This window comes from Neltuma alba, unplaced genomic scaffold (assembly GCF_004799145.2).
Source record: "Neltuma alba isolate B1F8T4 unplaced genomic scaffold, ASM479914v2 tig00012228_pilon, whole genome shotgun sequence".
NCBI lineage: Eukaryota > Viridiplantae > Streptophyta > Magnoliopsida > Fabales > Fabaceae > Neltuma > Neltuma alba.
The window spans coordinates 287,935-308,022 of NW_021636758.1; the positions used below are offsets into that span (position 1 = coordinate 287,935).

Consider the following 20,088-nt stretch of genomic DNA (forward strand, 5'->3'; position numbering starts at 1 on the left):
ATGGAAGGGAACCGTGGGGCCTACAAGCTCCCAAGTCCAAGCTCTAATGTGGCTTCCACTTTGTTATCGCATAATTCAAAATTTGACATGGCGCTGGCCAAGATTAGATAAGATTACGTGTAACAGCACTTTCTTCTTTAATTTCGTAAAGATTTAGTTGAGTCTTACAGTCTTTTCTAATTATATCTTAAACTATACTCCGATTATAAATTTAGAAAGCACAGGGTTCGATGGACCACCCAAAAGAACAAAGAACAAAGTATAAATTTTAACATCGTTAGTCTGCCTTTATACATCAAAACCACAAATTTTACTAATCATATTCACCTATGCATAGAGAACATTACATTTGTATTAAGAAAATAAATGCAAACAAAACCATCATCAACCTATTTGCCATTATTTACAGATTCGGTTCATCACACATGATACAGTAACTGCCTAAATTTATTTATAAGAACAAGGCACTGGATACTACTGCTACATCAAACAAAATCCAAACCTTGAGGCATCATTCTATCTTAATGCCCCGAATCTCAAGCTTGTCCAGTTTCTTAGGCCTCCTGTAATATTTCAGCAATAGAGAACAACAAACAACACTCACGGATGAGGCGGCCATTGCAGCCCCAGCAATCCAAGGAGGCAATCGGAGTCCTGTAAAAGGGACAAGAACTCCAGCAGCGATTGGGATGCCAAGAAGATTATAACCCAGAGCCCAAATGTAATTGAGACGAATGTGGAAAAATGTTCTTCTGGAGAGATCAATGGCAGTTATCACATCTTCCAAGTTGCTCTTCATCAGAACAATGTCAGCAGCCTCAATAGCTATGTCTGTTCCTGCACCAATTGCCATTCCCACATTTGCTGCTACAAGCGCTGGTGAATCGTTGATGCCATCCCCAACCATTGCCACTGTGTATCCATCAGCCTTAAAGGAAAAGGGAAAATATTCAGCATTTCAAGAAAATTTACTTCATGACTATAAGACCAACAATCAAATCTTGCCTAGGAAGTATACTCTAATGAAAGTGAACTTTTTTTTCCTGGAAAATAATTGTAATTTGTAGTCTCAAAGTACCTGCAACTCCTTCACTTTCTCTGCTTTCTGCTCTGGTTTGGTCTCAGCAAAGACTTCTTCAATCCCAACTTCCCTTGCTATGGAATTAGCAGTTCCCCGGTTGTCACCAGTTACTAAGATGCTTTTGATGTTCATGGACTTGAGAATTGAGATCACTTCTTGAGCACCCGGTTTCAATGGATCAGATACTGCTACAACTCCAGCCACTTCCCCATTAATAGATACCAATATTCCAGTTTGAGCCATCCCCTCAGCCTCAGCCAGTATATCTTCTGCCTCCAAAGGAACTGCGATGTTATGGTCGGCCAACAAGCTCTTGTTACCCACAATAATTTCCTTTTTTCCAACAATGGCTTTCACTCCATGGCCAGGTATGGAGACAAAATCTCGAGTTTCAGGCCAAGCAGGGTTCTCTTCATCTTTAAATTTCTTGGCATACTCAACAATGGCCTTGGCCAATGGATGCTCACTGTTCACCTGGCATAGGCATGTAGAGTAACATTATAGATAATTACATATCCGAGGCAAATGCAACTATAACCAGTAAATTTAAAAGTTATTGAGCAGCAAAAAGATCGAAGGACTGGAAAACATATTGCCAACAGGCTTGCTAGTTGCTACAATTTTCTCAATTAAAAAAAAAAAGGTAGTAGTATAACTGAATCAGAGATTAAAGACTCGGCTAATTTGAAATGTTTTAAAAATATTCCATATTCTATTTTTTAGAAATTATTTTGAACTAGATGAAGCCCAAGGTGTCCAACAAAAGTGATTCTTACCTCAGCACCTGCTACAAGTTCATAGAATTCTTGGAGTACCATATTAGTCAATAGTTTAGTGTTTACAACCACGGGCTTCCCAATGGTGAGAGTACCAGTCTTGTCGAAGACAATGCATTTCACCTACAAAAGAGCCGTGAACAGATTTCAAATCTTGAGGATGCTTAAAAAGCAGCTTTATATTATGATTTCACAGCACAGAAAAGGGGAAAGAAATCCCAGCGCCCGTAACACTTTATTCAGTCAATTAGAAAAATTAATCCCAATAAGCCACTCAGATGTTAAGAGATATTCTTTTGCTTCTCTTCCTCTCAATCTTTATCATGGAACTATCAAACCGTGTTAAAGTTTGAACTTCAATTTAAAAGAACGTCTAAGAATGGAAGGATTCAAAATACCTTATGTGTACTTTCTAATGCTTGCCCTCCTTTGATTAGTACACCTTGAGATGCACCAACTCCAGTGCCAACCATAACAGCAGTTGGTGTGGCTAGACCTAGGGCACAGGGGCAAGCTATGACCATGACAGAGATGGCAAACTGTAAAGCAAGCTCAAAACTATCCATGGAAGATGGTATCCAAGACTTCGGGTAAGCATGGAACCTTCCAGCTAAGAACCATGCAAGAAAAGTGATGAAAGAGATTAAAATGACCTGCAAAAATAAATTCCTTTCAAGTAAGCCACATACAAAAATGGAAAGTATGGATAGAAGAGAATAAAACAAATAACTCAAAGAATTTCTCTCATATACATACCAAAGGCACAAAGAATTTCGAAATGCGATCAGCAAACTTCTGCACAGGAGCCTTGGCCAACTGTGCTGACTCAACTAGTCGAACAATCTGTGAAAGAGCACTCTCTGATCCAACTCTTGTTGCCCTGACATGCAACACTCCATTCTCATTCACAGTTCCTCCAATAACAGGATCACCCTTTCTCTTTGCAACAGGACGTGCCTCCCCAGTTATCATGCTCTCGTTCACGTGGCTCTGCCCCCAGACGACAAATCCATCAGAGGCTACTTTTGCCCCGGGAATGATTTTAATCAGATCATTCTTTTGAATCAATCGACTGTCAATCTCTTCTTCATTGATAACATTCCCTTCATTGTCCAGGCTCAGCAACATAGCTGTGTCAGGGGTCAAGTTCATGAGCTTGGCGATGGCATTAGATGTCTTCCCCTTGGTGAAGACTTCCAGATACTTTCCCAGCAGAATAAATGAAATAAGCATGGCGCTAGTCTCAAAGAAATCAGTCCCTTCGAAATGTGGGGAACCAGCAGCTCTCAGTACAGAGTACACTGAGTAGAAGTATGCTGCATTTGTTCCCAAGGCAATCAAGACGTCCATGTTAGCAGAACCATGGCGTAACGCTTTGTAAGATCCAGAGTAGAATCTCCGGCCTATTATGAACTGTACTGGCGTGGAAAGCACCCATCTTAAAATCTGTCCCGCTGTAAGCATATTGACAACTTTGGTGTCAAGTCCATGCTTAATCCCCGGGATATACATAAGAACCATAGAGGTTAAAAAGACTGGAACAGTAAAAACCAAACTCCACAAGAAGGATCTATAATATTGTTTAATTTCCTCCCGTCTGTGAGTATCTCTTCGCTCTCCTTGCTGAGGAAATAATTTAGCCTTGAAACGTCCGGACTCAATTCTTTCAATTATGTTGATAAAATTCCTAGGTCCTGTCATGTCTGGTTTGAAAGAAACTGATATTTTGTTCAGCTCAGGAAATGATTCTATATCCTGTACTCCTGGGAGAGCTTGAAGAGAAGTATGGACGATTCTCATAAAATCTTCATTTTGTATCCCGTCAACTTGGAGGTCAACTTTGCTTATGTCTTCACCTGAACTAATAAGTGTGGCTTCAAATCCAGTGTCTTCTATGGCTTCCAGAATTTGATTGTGGTTGACAATATTAGGATTGTAGTGTACTTCCGCTTCATAAGTTGCCAAAGCTACTTGAGCTTTCAGCACGCCTGGAATTGCTTGCAGAGCTGATTCAACAGTGGAGGAGCAAGAAGTGCAAGTCATTCCAGTTACGATTATGCGACATACTTGAACGGATCTCTCATTAATCTCATCTCTTAGCAATGTAGCTTCAAACCCAGCATCTTCAATGGCCTCGCGAATAGTCTCCTCCTAATAATATCCAGAACCGCGAGGGTCAGTTACAAGTTAATAAAATTTCTACCAAACATTAGAAAGAATATCGATGGCGAAATAGCAAGTTCATATGAGAGTCAATGCACAGCCAATTTCCAGCGAGTATAAATAAAAAGGGGAAACAGAACGACTGAAACTTGGGAAAGAGTAAAGAAATCACATTTAGATGGGCCAAACACGTTTATACTGGATTCGAAACGAGCTCTCTTTTTACGAATTAGCAACAAAATAATGCCGTGATATATCTTAGGTTTCATTTGATATGATTCCACTCAATCAATCAACAAGGTTCAATAATTAAAATCCAGGTCCCAAGTGCAAGTAGCTTCTGGGAATTTTGGGCTATAAGAAGATCCTGGATTTCAGCTTTTGAAAAAAAATGCATAGACAGCTACAATCTATATTCATTTATCCTCATCAACAATATTGAATAATCAGAGAATAAAACAAAGGAGAAGCCTTTTTTTTTTTTTTTTTTGGAAACTCCAACGTCAAGCAACAGTTAGTTAAAAGGAGGGGAGGAGGGGGGAACTGAAACGACGCAATGAAGTTTCGGTTCAATCAAAGGACAAGACCTTGCTCAGAACAATTTTAGACACACTACTGATAAATAGAATGATACCGGAAAAACGATGCACCCATATCATGTAGTCATAAAGCCAATTAACCTAGCCATTCTAGACTGAAGGGAGGCGGAGCGGCCCGAGAAAACAAAGTACTTACGTTAACGTAGGTGGGGTGGAAGAGAACGAAAGCTTGATTATTCAGAACATCCACGACCGCTTCACGAATTCCAGGTAGGCGCTTGATCGCTTTCTCGACGGAGCCGGCGCAGGCAGAGCATGCCATTCCGACGACGGAAAAAAGGGCCTTGGCTTCTGACCCCTCCACGCTGCTCCCCTCTTCCGCCGTCACTCCCTTTGGGTACGTCGGCATCGACGGGTAATGAGGCCGCGACGATAGCCGATCCCATCCTTTACTGCGGATGCAGGTCAAAGCTAAGAGCTTGGACGCCATGGAACTTTTTACTGCAACCCGCAAACTTTCTTATTTAAATTTTTGGTGCGAAACGGCTCGCAAGTTATAAAGGCTCGTAGGCGGAAGACCCGCTATTTCATTTTATAATACCGGTAGTGTATGTTGTCGGCTTCTCCTTCATGATGATGGCTGATAAGACACCGCCTCAACAAAATTTTGACTTTAGGGCTTGGGGAAAATTACAGATGAATGCCAAATAAAACAATTAAATGCAAATAAGATGAAAGATTGTATATTTACGCTCAAATTTGTATGTTTAGTCATTGAGTTGTGCTATTTATAGGCGAGACTTTGATATTCATGGGTTAAATTATATTATTTACAATTCAAATTTATAAAACAATTAAATACTTTAAGCCTTTTATTTAATTATTTTCCCTCCAAATTATTGGTGATTGGTGAAAGAGATCCCACGGTGAGATTTACTTTTGACTTTACAAGTTAACTTTATAGTGGAAGTTAGTAGGATTCTCCATGTCCGTGGGCTTAACGCAACCTTGGGTCACTTTAATAGGCCCGTTTCAGAAAACGATGACGCCTTTTTTTTCATGTGAGTGAAATAAAGAAGAAAAAAAGTAGTCAAAAATTTTTTATTAAAAAAATTAATTGCGCAAAGATACTTAAAAGGCTTAACTTTTAAGCAGCTACAATTTCTCTTCAGCGTAACATATGCAAGGCTGAAGCAAGGCTTGATGTGCAGGAGCAATCCTAGCCATTCAGTTATTAAATCGTTTTTTATTTGTTGTTGAGATAAGCAAATATTTCCCCCTTTTTTTCCTTTCTCTTTACAATTTTTTTAGTTTCATAATTCATATGTCCGAAAAAATATTTTCATGCAAAAAAATAAAAAAATACATCTGGTTCAGATCAAATAGAGCATGAAATCGTCTATCAAATAACATTTTTTCTCTTTAATATTATCAAATTATTCTATCTTTTTCACTGATTTTTATATACAGTGGTTTGTGTTCAAGTTTATATTGTCCCATGGCTTAAAGGCTACAGCTAATTCTCGTATCTTCTATTTTATCATCGTTCTTAAAATTATTAAAGTCTAATTAAATTTAGTATTTAGGATTGGATGTAATATTATATTTGTGATGACGGCTTTTCTTTTCTCTTTTTTTTTGGTTGATTGTAATTAATTAAACATACACTTATTGGATCATATATATGTGTATATAAAAGGGAAAATTAATTTTTTGGTCCTTATAGTTTTCACTCATTTGTAACTCAGTCCTTATAGTTTTGACTCGGTTGTAACTCACTTCCTGAAGTTTGACTCACTGCAACTCGGTCCCTATAGTTTTAACCATTTTATAATTTAGTCACTCCTTTTACTAGGTATATAATTTTATTTTTCAAAAATCTAAGGACTGAATTATAAAATGGTTAAAACTATAGGGACCGAGTTGCAACGAGTCAAATTTCAGAAACTGAGTTATAACCAAGTTAAAATTATAGGGACTGAGTTGCACCGAGTCAAAGTATAGGGACTAGGGACCAAATGATTAATTTTCGCTATACAAAATCTTTGCTTCAAAGACTTTATGCTAACTAGAAAAGTAGCAACCCAATCATACCAGAAAATGGAAAGCGACTCGATGTCTCATACCGTGTGAAAAAAGAGAAGGAAGATAAAAGCAGAAGGTTCTAGGGAATATATGAGCGTGTGATGTGAATTTTGCCTGAGCAAAACAAATAAAATATACAATATAATTCCTAAAATATCCTTGCTAATTAAGTATATTGGCTAAAACTATCATTTTAGAAAGATTATCTTGGAAAAAAATGCATAAATATAAGACAAAATGGATGGGTCTTATAATTAGGACCAAATAAAAAGTCAAATGGGTCTTATAATAAGGACCGGAGGAGTAATTCTGTAACCAAACTTGGTGGACGGTGATGATCGGATGATTATTGGTTGTTAGAATTGGATTGTCCGAGCACGCTACTACTTGCTTATGCCTCTTTTTTTATTCGATTCTTTTCCACCTCTTTTTACTCGGATGCAATCTGATGGTTTTCAAAATCACGAATTATCTGTACTGGTTTTGTTATATAACGCGTGGAATCGAATGGACCAACACAATTTCATAAACGTGGTTTTATCTGGTTTTGATTATTACAACAAGGATAAGGACAGGAAATGGTAAGCTGTGAAACTGTCAAATGGCATGACATGTGCAAGTGAAGTACGTGTTAAATCCCTCACTATTATTACTATTATTAAACATTATCAGAAGTCGTATCATGTATACTCCAACGTTATACGTCTCCCTGCATTTTAAACGCGAAAGCTTTCACTTCAATAATTCCTTCCAATTGTTTTTTTTTTTCTTTTGACCGGTCTTCCAATTCTTTAACTTATCCTTTGGAATTTGAATTTGGGCCTTCCTTCTTTTTGGACTGTGGATTGAAGTCCAAGAAATCAAGACGTAAGGGATTACGTATAAGGGCCGGCCTTCTTTAAACCCATACTTTTCAGGCCGTCCACGTCAAAATCCATTATGCCCTCACCATGTTGTCCATGGAAAAGCCTTATCCCCTTTTTTTGTTTTTTGGGTTCGCTCGTAGTACTACGTCGATGTCGGTAAATAATAACCTCCTTTACCTCTTTTCTATTAACAATTTTTTTTTATTGCTACACGTTTTATTAATACAATCAATTTAAACGCAAATACATAAACTTATTAATGTTTAGTTCATTGGACATTTTGATTCGAACATGGAGAGCTGCCCATGAACATAAAAAGAGCCATCTCAAGACAACAGATAAGAAGAAATTAAAAAAAAAAAAAATGGCGCAGCATTAAAATAGCACGAAGATGAAATTTAGTTCTTATAATATTAGGATAAAATGCTTAAATATCCTAAAAGAATTTACAAAGAATTATCCATCAGTTGGAATTTTTTTAAACTTTTGTATATTTTGAAAGTTTTATTTCGTAGTATTTCTATTCTAAACTGTTATCTATCGTTAAATTTAACAATAAAAAACACAGATCAAGCTGTAAAATTTAATAATCAAATTTAACGGCAGATAATATTTTTACAATGAAAATAAACTCTTATGAAATATAAGAGTTAAAAAATTTTGAATACTAAGTGTTTTTTTATGGATACTTTTAAATGTTTAAACACTTTATCCCCATATATAGATTTGATAATATTTATATATAAAAATATATTGATGTATATTAATTACTTTCAGTCCAAAAAAAACTTTCGTCTTCTCATCGGTCCTATGCTCCGAATCAATATTTCGCCCTCGCGAATAAAGAAGAAAACCATTCTATAAATAATAAATAAATAAATAAAAGACATAGGTGTCATGGTGAACATGACCAGCAGATCAGGCGTGAATTAGCTGTATCCCCACTCGAACTCGCAGGCTTTCAGATTCGCCAATTAACTGAATCAAGTGAGTTGAGGAAAGCGCTCGACCGATTTGCTTAGTAGTTTGAAATTCGTAAAGTGCATTTGATTTCTTCCGAGTTTTAATGCCAACAATCCTATGCATTCTAAAGCACTGAGGAAGTAAATAGGGCTTAACTCGCAGGGAGTTGCTTGGGTTTGACCTCGGCCGTATCCTCTGATTGCTGACCATTCCATTAACTTCATTGTGCATTATTATTCGAAAATCGAAATTCATCACCTGGCAATTTGATGGATTATAAAATTACTTCATGTGTTTTCTGCCACTGTCAATTAAAACCGAGTGCCAACCTGTTGGTTGAGTAGTTTCTTTATTTTCCTTGTAAATATTATGGACTTCACGTCTTTGCTTCGTCCCTGACTTCAAATGCAACTTTGGATATTAGCATTAATTCAGGTTGGAGCTCAACTCAGTCCACTGATCACTTTTTCGCCTGTGGAAGCCAATGGCATTTGTAACATGGTTTCTTAAAGCTAGGGTCAGAAATCAGTACCTGCTGTTCTAAATGCCACCTCAGCCGAGTGCTTTGAGGAGCTGTAGGAAAATTTTTATGTGAACTGCATTTTATACATGCCAAACATTTTCATTAGTCTTAATGCTCACCAACCTCACTGCAGTTCAATATTCTTTTCTTCAGTTAAGAAAATGCAGTTGCATGTTCCGTAATCCATGCATTGATGAAATTCGCTTATTCCAAGCATGATAGAAATTTCATGAGTGATGATGCAAGTACAGTGATAAAATCCGCTCATGCCAAGCATGCTAAAAATGCAATGAATGGTGAAGTACGTATCTTTATTTGTATGTTATAAATATTTTAGGATTTTTTTTATGGTTATAGGACATATTACTAAAAATTTTTGGGCTGTCACTATGTATTCCTGAGTCTTATTAATTAGATGGAAGCTGATAGCGAAACGAGAAAGGAAAAATATGCTGCTGATATTTCCTCCATAAAGGAAGCACATGCCCGAATAAAATCATTGGTTCATAGAACACCAGTTCTTTCCTCTGAATCTCTGAATGCCATATCAGGAAGGCAGCTTTACTTTAAGTGTGAATGTTTCCAGAAGGGGTGAGATATTAAGTTGTGATGCATTGCAAAAAATTTTGGATTCCAAGTCTTTTTCTTTCTGGAGTTTTAGTGCTTTCCATTCAATTTTGTGTATGTAATTAATAAAAGAGGAAAAAAAAGAAAAGAAAAGAAAAGACAGTTGACTTTATTCTATGTTTTTATGGTTATCAGTGGGGCATTTAAATTTAGAGGTGCCTGCAATGCTGTTTTCTCTCTTGATGATACTGATGCTTCCAAAGGCGTCATAACGCACAGCAGGTTTGCTATGTCCAGTTATTTCAGAAGTTGATATGTAAACAGATTTTGTGTAGTCCTGTTGATCACATTCTCCAAAATTAGTGGTAACCATGCTGCAGCATTGGCTTTGGCGGCAAAGCTAAGGGGGATCCCTGCATATATTGTTGTTCCAAAAAATGCCCCAATTTGCAAGGTTGAGAATGTAAAGCGTTATGGTGGTCAGGTTATCTGGTCTGAAGCGTCTATGAAGTCCAGGGAGGAAATTGCAAACAAAGTATGGCAAGAGACTGGTGCAAATTTGATACATCCATATAATGATGGACGTATTTTGAGGTAAATGATGTGTTTTTATTTATGATTGAAGTCCCTGTTAGGTAAATCTTTCGAGGGATAACGAAGGGGGTAAAAGCATTATCTTCCTAGCAATATATTTATTAGGTCTAATGTAACTCGCGCTTGGAGAAGCAAGAATATTTCATTTCTTTGGGATAAAGCTAGGAAACAGGGTTCGTTTCTGTAGACAGAATGCACTATTTTCTCGTTCCTTCTAAGTAACATTTTTTCTTTTCCTTCTGATTTCATGCTTAGCTATGAGATCTCGCGCATTAGTGGCATTAGTATGGTTCTCAGTGTCTGGTTTTCACAACTTCAAAATCTTGAAATCTAACAATTGCGCAGGCTATGGTGATAAGTTGGACTCTGTCCTTCCTCATTATTACACTTTTTTAATGTTTTTTTATTGTTCTTGCAGTGGCCAGGGTACCATATCGTTGGAGCTGCTGGAACAAGCTCCACAAATAGACACCCTAGTAGTTCCCATTAGTGGTTTGTTCACCTTTCATTGCAAAGGAGTCAAAATCGTATTTAACTCAGCATTATTTGATATTTTGGTTTTCTCACACGATAAAACTGTAGGTGGTGGTCTGATATCAGGAGTAACATTGGCTGCCAAGTCCATCAACCCTGCTATACGTATTTTAGCTGCTGAACCTAAAGGAGCTGATGACGCTGCGCAATCTAAAGCAGCCGGGAGGATAATTACATTGCCTGAAACCAATACTATAGCTGACGGGCTTAGAGCTTTTCTTGGAGATTTTACATGGTAATAAAGACAAATCTCTACTAATCAACATCATGCACTGGAAAATTGGGTTTTCGGTCCACTCACCATTGTGAATACGGTACTTTTTGTGGGGAGGGAATGCAATATGCATATGTTTAACGTCCATTATGTGGTTTTGATCTTAATCATGTTTTGCTTCACTCATCTAGTCAACGTATTCCAGCTTTGTTGGTTATTTACTCATTTTTCTTGTATTTTTCATCTGCATGTTATGATGGAGTAGGCCTGTAGTACGAGATCTTGTTGAAGACATTATAACAGTGGAAGACAGTGAAATAATAAAAGCCATGAAACTCTGTTTTGAGATTCTTAAAGTTGTCGTTGAACCAAGTGGAGCGATTGGCCTTGCTGCTGTTTTATCGGATGCTTTCCAGAACAATCCTGCTTGGAAGGACTGCAAGCATATAGGAATTGTAGTTTCGGGGGGCAATGTTGATCTTGGAATGCTTTGGAAATCTTTGGAAAAATGAAGAAGAGCTTATTTATTTAGCGTGCGTGAACATATATTCAATTCTACTAAGCTGAAGACAAATACTAAACTTGTTGGGTTAATTTTCTTGTCAGGACTTGTGTTATCTAGATAAAATTTCCTTTACAAATTTTAGTGTGACCTAGGAGAAATGATAATTAATATACGGACAATAGAATGCAAAGTAAAATAATAAAAATTATGAATAAATTAATACCGCTCATTATATTTTAAGATATGCAGTTCAACATGCTTTAATCTAAAAATATATTCATATGCATGTTCATAGTTTTTTTATGAATTCAGAGAATTTTTCGTATTAGACAATTATTTTTAGCCTATGATCATCATGTATCATCTTTTCAAACTCGCGCAATGGATGGGAAAGATACCCAGCTAAACAGAAATAGAAAGATTTTTTTTTTTTTGGGTGACATATTAGTGTGCAGGTAGAAATTATCAATTAAACGTGGGAAGCCTAAATTTGAACATACACAGCTGACGCATTATTAATGGTAAAAATAGATCGATGAGAACATACCTACCAACCCCTTTAATCTCTCCCTCAACTCCTATTTTTTAAGCATGATCAGTTTCTTTTCAAAGTTCCACTTCTCATGCCTCCTAAAAACAAGGATCGCCATTCGTTATTTTGTGTCCATAGTTTTCATTGAATCTATTACTCCCAATTTCCATTCTCTATTGCTCCCTCCCTCCCTCCCTCCCTCTATTCAGTTTCATTTCTTTCACATTTCGCTGGGCTCTTCTTCCTCATTGCTGGCAAAATGGTATGCTTTTCTATGTTTCATCTTCTTTAGGCTATGGCATTACAATCTCCTACCTAATATCTATGCGGTTACTATTCTCTGAATATCGAAAGGAAATGAGAGACCTTTTTCTGCCCTTTCACTTTTGGTGAATATTCCGTTATCTAAAGCATCTCATAAACATTATATTACCACTAGAAATTGGATATGATGGAAATGACTAGTTCCTTACAACATAGTGAATTAAAGTTCAAGAGAAGTACTTACAAAATTGCCTCTAACAAGAGAATACATATGAGCAAGAAAAAGAAACATCTCATAGACATTGTTACCATATTGTTTATTTTTATATCCTTTCATTTGATTTTGAGTGTAATTCGAAGTCAGACCCTTGCTTCCTTTTGAATTTGGATGACTTACATTACGTGAATTAGGATGAAGTATGAACATATCATCTTAATTCTTAAATTCAAATGAGGTGATCAATAGGAGACATAGCAGATAAGATTATTTAATGCGATTTAGATGCATGAGTGAAAGCAAATGTTGAGAATCAGTACTCTAATTTGTGGAATTGTTGAGGTAGGCAAACGCAGCATCCGGAATGGCCGTGAACGATGAATGCAAATTGAGATTTCAGGAGCTAAAAGCAAGAAGGACTTACCGATTCATAGTGTTCAAAATTGAGCAACAAGAAGTGGTGGTTGATAAACTAGGAGGCTCAAATCAAAGCTACAATGACTTTACAGCCAGTTTGCCAGCTGATGAGTGTCGCTATGCCGTCTTTGATTTTGATTTCACAACTGACGAGAACGTCCAGAAAAGCAAGATTTTCTTCATTGCATGGTATCTTCTGAACTTTTATGATCTGCTAATTAGGACTAATGATAACAAGAGGGTTCAATTAGTATTTTATTTCTCAGTTTCTTTTAGCATCTTAAATGGACCAAATTCATCTGTGGGTTTATGTTTCCTAACCTCTCCAGGTAAAACATAAAGTAAGCCTAACTAGACAAACAACAGGCCTACTTTGTGTTAACATAGAGAAGCCATGAGATTTAAATTAAGCGAGACTTAAGGCATCTTAAATTAGCTTTTGAGTATTAAAAATAACAAAATTGTCCCTCATTTTTATTTCATCTCATAAATTGCCTTAGAATCATTTGCCAACTCTATCATGCCAAGATAGTTATACTTCTAACCCAACTAAGATGAAGTTTTACATTGTAGTTAGTTTATTAGTTATATTGAGAGAGATGTGAGAACCTCAACAATAATTGAGTTGGCAAACTTAATAATTCAGGGCAGTTATTAAAAGAAATAGAAGATGAGGGACTGTTTCTGGTATGCTTGAAATTGAAAGTGGTTGTAAATGAATTCAATTAGGTCACCGGATACATCAAAGGTGAGGATGAAGATGGTGTATGCAAGTTCCAAGGACAGATTCAAGAGAGAACTGGACGGCATTGCATTTGAATTGCAAGCAACAGATCCGAGTGAGATGAGCATGGACATTGTGAAGGAGAGGGCTTTCTAATATATATATATGCAGCTCTCCTTCACCCTTAAAGAACAAAAATACTATAAAATGATTAACTTTGACTTTTGGGGCCATCTTGTTATTATTTGCCTGTCACAGATTGGGTTCAACAATCCAAGCGGCTTGTACCATCACCAGAATGCTTCAGTCTTCCTCGTTCATTTATGCAGTCTCTTTATTTGGTTTGAAGAGCCATCCATCATCCATGGCTAGTTCTTGTTCTAGTAGTTTCCATTGTGTAAGTTTGCTTCCATGTAGAGGAAATTTGTGTCTCGGACACTTATATTTTCGGATCCATGTTGCCAGTCTAACCAATTTGTGTTTTACTTGCTCTGCATTTGTGTAATACCAGCTGCAGATTGCTCATTTGCTGTTATATAATTTTTCTCATTTAGTTCCTTTTTTCCATCCCGGAAACTATACGGTATATAAGCACTGCTCATTTTAATACTTATAGCTCCCAACTTCACCCATAATTTATTTCTGAACTTTTTGGAAGGCACGTGATTATTAACCATTATATGGAATGAATAATAAAATCAATGGTGGAAACTGGAAGGACTCGTTTTGGTTCTTCGTACTAGCTTTTGAACCTGAAGAGTCAATGATCAAAGACTCACTATAGAGACCAACTTCATTGGGTCTTTATTATCTGCTGCACAACACTGCTGCGCAGTCCTACAGAACACCATCCTCTGTTTTTGTCTGCAGCATAACATCGCGCTACATGGTGCCTGTGCAGCAGACAAATAGGATTCAACTCTGCTAGCGAATCATTTTGGTTCTCACACTACCCATTCATCACTCAACGCTCTATGATTCAATTTTCACACGCCTGACTCAAAACATAGTAGTAAAAAATGTATAAAGAATGAGCAGAGTCATCTTATGTGTGTCTGCTTTCAGCATTTTATTCGGGGGCATATTACAAGAATAACAAAAGCGGCTAACCGAAAAGACCTCCAGTGTTGCCCTTTATGATCGAAATTTTAAAAAGGGTATTAGAGGAAACAAAAAGATTCGCATTTCAATTAATGCACCATATATACACCGTGCCAATTTTATACTGTGTCAATCATACAAGCAATGGCAGACGGAATATTTTCCAATGCCTAACCTTGATACACAAACATGCAGAGAAATCTCCCTGATCCCATACTTCATCTTAAAACTCCTATGGAACAGAAAGGGAAACACTGATCGGTGCACTGTTCTATTAATCTGCCACTGCCAGTGCCATTGCTATACAACGAGATGCTGTAGGGTAAGATGTATTAGTAGCGTATTTTGTTAGTAGTGAAGAATCATTTATGATGAAAGTGCAAGTTCAGCCCAAGCCAAAGATGAAGACTTGAACTCCACGCTCATTGATGTGTCAATCCTGATTTCCAGCATGCTACATATTTCTGTCATAGATGGCCGCTTGGTGGGGTCTGGATTGATACAAAGATTTACTACCTCGCATATTACTGCAAGGTCCTCGTATCTGAAATGTTTCAACTCTGGATCCACCACATATGACATCACCTCTGGCATTTCTAGATACTCCTTGGCCTGCACCAGATAAAAGAGCATTTGGCATTAACTACTTGATACTCAGTATTCCGTTTGAAACAAGAAATATCTTACCCAATCTACTAAGGACCCTTTATCCTTGCAATATGGAGGCCTCCCACTTATTATCTCCAACAGAAGTATACCAAAAGCATATACATTTCCCTGGGGATCATGATGGCGTGCCTCAAGAGAATGTGGAAGAACACAAACAGCACCTTGGCTTCCAACAGATTCAGAATTCTTTTCTGACCTTTCCAGTATCGTCTTCCAACTCTCAAAATCAACCAACTGCAGATTTAAATTTTTCACAATGAGAATCTTCAAGAGGGCTTTTTGGAATGACTCTAGTTCTAATCATTCCTGACTGCATAAAGATACCGAGCAGAATCATTATAGATAAGCTAGAAAATTTGAACTAGCTTGCAGGCTCACCGTAGGGGAAAAATCTTCTGTAAGGTATACAGCATTAGAATTCAGCTCTGATATAGTGAATGGAGGGTCAACTTCTGTGTGAAGATACTTCAGTCCACGCGCAATGCCAATAATGATTTTCATACGCCGTGTCCATGATATCTGGCTCCCTTCTCCATCTGCGCGGTTGTAATTGCATGTTTAAGGAAATGGAACAAATGAGAACACCCACACACACGAGATAACAAACTTTACTTACAATGTAAGTGCTCATGGAGTGTTCCATTTGAAGCATACTCAAAAACCAGCATCCTTGTAAATGGAGAGCTCGCTCTACAATATCCCAGGAGTTTTCCAGTGTTCTCATGATTTAATCTTGCCAAGTCTGCCACCTAATGGCATTGATACAGCCATTAATAAAAGATTTGTGTAGTTCCTAGTTTTTTCAATTCTTGCATGATATGGGTTACGCAATATTTCCAATTACCTCTCTCTGAAAATAGAGCTCAAGATATCCTGTCCAATGCTCCTCCTTAAGGCAGAGAGAAATTACAGCAATCTCAGGCCCGCCTTGCATGGTGCCCTTGTAGACTACACTATCAGGTGAGGACCCAATAATGTTGCTAAAGTCTTCACATGCAACTTCAAGCTCTTGTCTGCTGAAACTCCTCACATCCTTCAGCATCTCAGAGTCTGTACATTGATATCGCCAATCATGTGTTGAATGCGGCCCTACGACTTTGAAAAGTAATTAGGCAGTGGCAGTGGAAAGCAAAGAAACCATACCTATATATACTGTCATATGGTCCTTCCGGCTCGCATATTTCTTCCAAGGCCAAATGATAGATGATTTGTTGTCACATTTAAGAAGAGCGGCGAGAACTGCAACCAGAAAGATAAGACCAACCAAGGTTCCTGTCGCTATTTCTAAAGCCAAAAGCCAGGCAGGTTGGGATGATCTATGATGCCTGGACTCATATTCAGCAGGCCGATGCTTTGGACTGGCCACAGAACGGCTCTTGGCAGGTGAAGCACCAGCTATGAGATTAAAGTTCATTATTACGTATAAAGTCAGTAAAGAGCAATTTAAGGTGAAGATTATATCAACTAATAATTTGATAAGTGAAGATCAGGTGAAAGCAGTTGAAACTATCACATGAAATATCATCAAAACCAGGTTGAAGTCTGAAAGACGAGTATAAACCCATAGAAAGCCGTCATTTTTTAAATCAGAACTGAGCAAATTATGGGATGTCGTGATGAGACGCACTAATTCATTCCATAATGTTTAAATAATGCTGGGAAAGCCATGTCTAATGTCTTACATACCACATTGCAATGAAGTACGTTGCTTTAATTCTTTGCTTTGGAAGCAGTTCCCATGAAAGCTAGACCTGTATGACAGAGTATATGCAATCTAAATATGGTGATTTGAGGAAAGTGCCTCTGTGACAGGAGTACTGTGAAAAAAAAACCTGGGTAGATACTCCAAGCAAGCAGGTATGCCACCTACAAAGAAGTTGTATGAAAAATCTGCAACTTTTAACCGAGACGATCGACAGAGACCAGTTAAATTTGCATTTGAGGCATACCTGAAGAAATAATAGGAACCATGAGAGTCGCTAAAAAAATCCAAACTTTAATTCAAATAAATTGGTATCCTATTCTTTCTGCTGAGCGTTGCACTTACCTATGTTTTATTCTAACAATTACAAGCATAATAATAATGTCAGGGGCTCTCCTAAGAAAAATGACTGTTTAAGCATTTGACATTACCAGTAGTAAGTTATCCTATCCCATAACCATGACATGTACCCAAATTATTTCCTTCACGGAATGGAAAAAGACACTAACAAAATCTTCCTGACAACTTCGAAGCGTACTGGAATGGAAAAGAAAAAATTGGAAAACCAACAAAACCTGATTTTTACTTTAATGGAACATATCTGACAATTAAAGAATATCAATTACATGCTAGCTCTTTCAAATTAAACCAATTGCCAGATTAGACTATTTACTAAAGACTAGCCACGTTTGACGATAAAAATCATAGAAGGGAAAGTTTTGTCAAGCAGATGATAACAGAATCATGTTAGGGTAACAAATCCTTCACACCTAAGCAAACTAGACAAATGAGGACGACAATTTAACTCACATTCCACGCATATTTGGGGATAAGTTTGAACTCCCGCCAGCAGGAACTGGTCCTTGAAGTTTATTCCTGTCCAGCCTAAGTTCTTGAAGGTTTCTCAAATTTCCAAGCGTTGCAGGTAGCCTACCGGTCAACCCATTGGACTGCAGGTTTCTAGAAGAAGACGAACAAAGTTAGAACAAGTATGAGTCAATAGACAAACACTCTTTAGGAGTCAACAATTTTCTCCATTCAGGAGGAGCGTATTGGATTTATTTATTTACATTTGAACAATTTGAGCTAGATTCCCAATCTCTGGAGGAATTGGTCCAGATAATTGATTCTTCCCCAAATCCAAGACCTTGAGAGAATTCAAGGTGAACAATTCTTTAGGTAATGTTCCAATCAAATTGTTGCCATGCAAAATCCTACAGAGATAAGCACCAGAACTAAGCTTCAGTCATCTTATTTCTCAACCATGGCACATGGCAATAGCAACGATCAAAAGATAGGTTATCAGGTTGACATGGAAAAAGGAAAAACATAGAGCATACAGTTCTTGTAAGTAGGTGATTTGTCCCAATTCAGGTGCTAGAAATCCTCTTAATGATGAACCCGAGATATTTCTGCAAAGGAGCGTAATCTGTCAAAAACAGAAAAAAAAGAAAGAAAAAGAAACAACACTCGAGAGAAGCATTTGGATGGCGGAATGGTATCTTACAGCTTAATGATATGATCTCGATCTTTAGTGCAAGAAACGCCAAACCATTCACAGGGATCTGAATCTAGCGTATTCCAGTTGGACAGCACGAGGTATGGATCTTCATATACAGCCTCCTTAAAGGTTGTCAGCGCCCAAACTGTGAACAAACAAATTTTTCTGTCAATGAAACTTTCTGGGCTGCGATTCTGGGCAAGTAACTGCAGAAAACAATTCTCTTTAACAAAGACTTCAGTGAATACCATGGTGCCGTGGTTCCATTTAGTAGGCAGGACAACATGACAGTTCGAATGAGAAGAAAGCAAAAATTTTTAATCTTGCATTTTCATGATACTTTACATATTAACTGACGAAGAAACTTGTAGCTTTCAACAAAACGAAAGGCAGGATTAACAACTTTGATCCTTTCTCTGACGCAGCCCAACAGAGGCTAGAATAACTGAAGAATCGCGATCTATTAGCGAATGTGATTCTTTAGAGGAAACGTACCTTCATTTGAGGGAACCGTATCACAAGTCGCGAAAGAGACCATTAAAATTAGACTGAGAAACAACAACGAACCACATAACTTCATCTTCTCCCAAAGCCTTCCTCACTGTGTCAGTCACTTCTCTTTTAAGTAGAAATACAAAACAATTCTGGAATTGGACTCTTCTCAAGAAGAGTAGAACCCAAGTAGGTGCGATTTATGGAAGAAAAAGAGGTACACGAAGCTGAGATGTTGTACTACTGGAATGTTTGGATTCGGTGATACACAAAGGAAGAAAAAAACGGATTCAAAGAGAGTTCAGCTACGTGTAATTAAAGTGCCAAAAATGGATTTTGATGAAGGAACTGGGATAACGAAACTTCAACATTTGAGGCTGGAAAGCAGGAGGCTTTTCGTTTGATTGGTGGCTTGGTGCCATATTAAAAACGAAGATAAAGAAGGAAGGAAAGAAGGGCGGTTTATAATCTTTTTTATAATTTTTGAAAATTTCCGGATCCCCTTGGCTTCATGCGATCGATGACCTCCGAGTGAGTGAGGGATTAGATTAGCGTCATACTGCGGGAGCAGCTTTTGGATTTATTCTGCTAATGATGGCAATTTTGGGTAACTAAATAAATTTCAATCATCCTCATGAACCGGCCTCTTGAAACTTCCCGGCAATTTCGTTAACCCGAAAGATCAACATATCAAAATCATCAGTAGGGAATACAAAATGGCATAAAAACTGCACGATAATCAAAGATTAAAACCTCTTAACTGCACAATAATGTGAATATTTATTAATTGTTTTCTTTTTAATTTAAAAATGGATTGAATTCTTAAATATTACACGCACTTTATTATTATTTTCAATTCTAATTACAAGACATCGTTTAGAAACTAAATAAAATTTTATAAATAAGAGATAATATTATTATTATATGAGCGCACGGACAAATTAAATGGCCCAGTTTTCCCGCCGACAATCAACTTCGACTATTGAGTTGCTCTGCGGTAATTTTGTCATTTACGGGTAACGTGTGTGGTAAATTTGATTTCTTGGCTTCGAGTCAAAA

The 20,088-nt window shown here is 37.4% G+C and overlaps 4 protein-coding genes across 9 annotated transcripts; 2 read left to right on the top strand and 2 right to left on the bottom strand.

The window, feature by feature from the left end:
- Positions 1-246: 246 nt before the first annotated feature.
- Positions 247-5,509, bottom strand: LOC114725121 (probable copper-transporting ATPase HMA5). Its single transcript, XM_028911583.1, has 6 exons — positions 4,756-5,509; positions 2,614-4,008; positions 2,256-2,510; positions 1,858-1,980; positions 1,079-1,555; positions 247-928 (listed from the first exon to the last, which is right to left on the bottom strand). The coding sequence occupies exons 1-6, from the start codon at positions 5,047-5,049 to the stop codon at positions 512-514; spliced, it is 2,961 nt and encodes a 986-aa protein (XP_028767416.1). The 5' UTR covers positions 5,050-5,509; the 3' UTR covers positions 247-511.
- A 2,922-nt stretch (positions 5,510-8,431) lies between these two features.
- Positions 8,432-11,432, top strand: LOC114725125 (serine racemase). Of its 6 annotated transcripts, none has more exons than XM_028911591.1 (8): positions 8,443-8,497; positions 9,130-9,297; positions 9,412-9,587; positions 9,759-9,845; positions 9,927-10,157; positions 10,576-10,649; positions 10,740-10,926; positions 11,171-11,432. In XM_028911591.1, the coding sequence occupies exons 2-8, from the start codon at positions 9,190-9,192 to the stop codon at positions 11,415-11,417; spliced, it is 1,110 nt and encodes a 369-aa protein (XP_028767424.1). In that variant the 5' UTR covers positions 8,443-8,497; positions 9,130-9,189; the 3' UTR covers positions 11,418-11,432. The 6 variants fall into 6 exon arrangements, with proteins under 6 accessions (XP_028767426.1, XP_028767424.1, XP_028767428.1 ...); XM_028911592.1 differs by lacking the exon at positions 8,443-8,497 and adding an exon at positions 8,669-8,990; XM_028911593.1 differs by lacking the exon at positions 9,130-9,297 and having other exon boundaries at positions 8,432-8,661.
- Positions 11,433-12,147: 715 nt separating this feature from the next.
- On the top strand, positions 12,148-13,720 carry LOC114725131 (actin-depolymerizing factor 7-like). Its single transcript, XM_028911600.1, has 3 exons — positions 12,148-12,204; positions 12,770-13,029; positions 13,570-13,720. The coding sequence occupies exons 1-3, from the start codon at positions 12,202-12,204 to the stop codon at positions 13,718-13,720; spliced, it is 414 nt and encodes a 137-aa protein (XP_028767433.1). The 5' UTR covers positions 12,148-12,201.
- Positions 13,721-14,724: 1,004 nt separating this feature from the next.
- Positions 14,725-19,311, bottom strand: LOC114725113 (probable LRR receptor-like serine/threonine-protein kinase At1g63430). Its single transcript, XM_028911573.1, has 13 exons — positions 19,033-19,311; positions 18,544-18,682; positions 18,377-18,448; positions 18,107-18,250; positions 17,847-17,996; positions 17,167-17,283; positions 17,021-17,085; positions 16,478-16,729; positions 16,179-16,384; positions 15,951-16,083; positions 15,713-15,870; positions 15,353-15,568; positions 14,725-15,277 (listed from the first exon to the last, which is right to left on the bottom strand). The coding sequence occupies exons 1-13, from the start codon at positions 19,115-19,117 to the stop codon at positions 15,032-15,034; spliced, it is 1,983 nt and encodes a 660-aa protein (XP_028767406.1). The 5' UTR covers positions 19,118-19,311; the 3' UTR covers positions 14,725-15,031.
- Between the last annotated feature and the right edge of the window lie 777 nt (positions 19,312-20,088).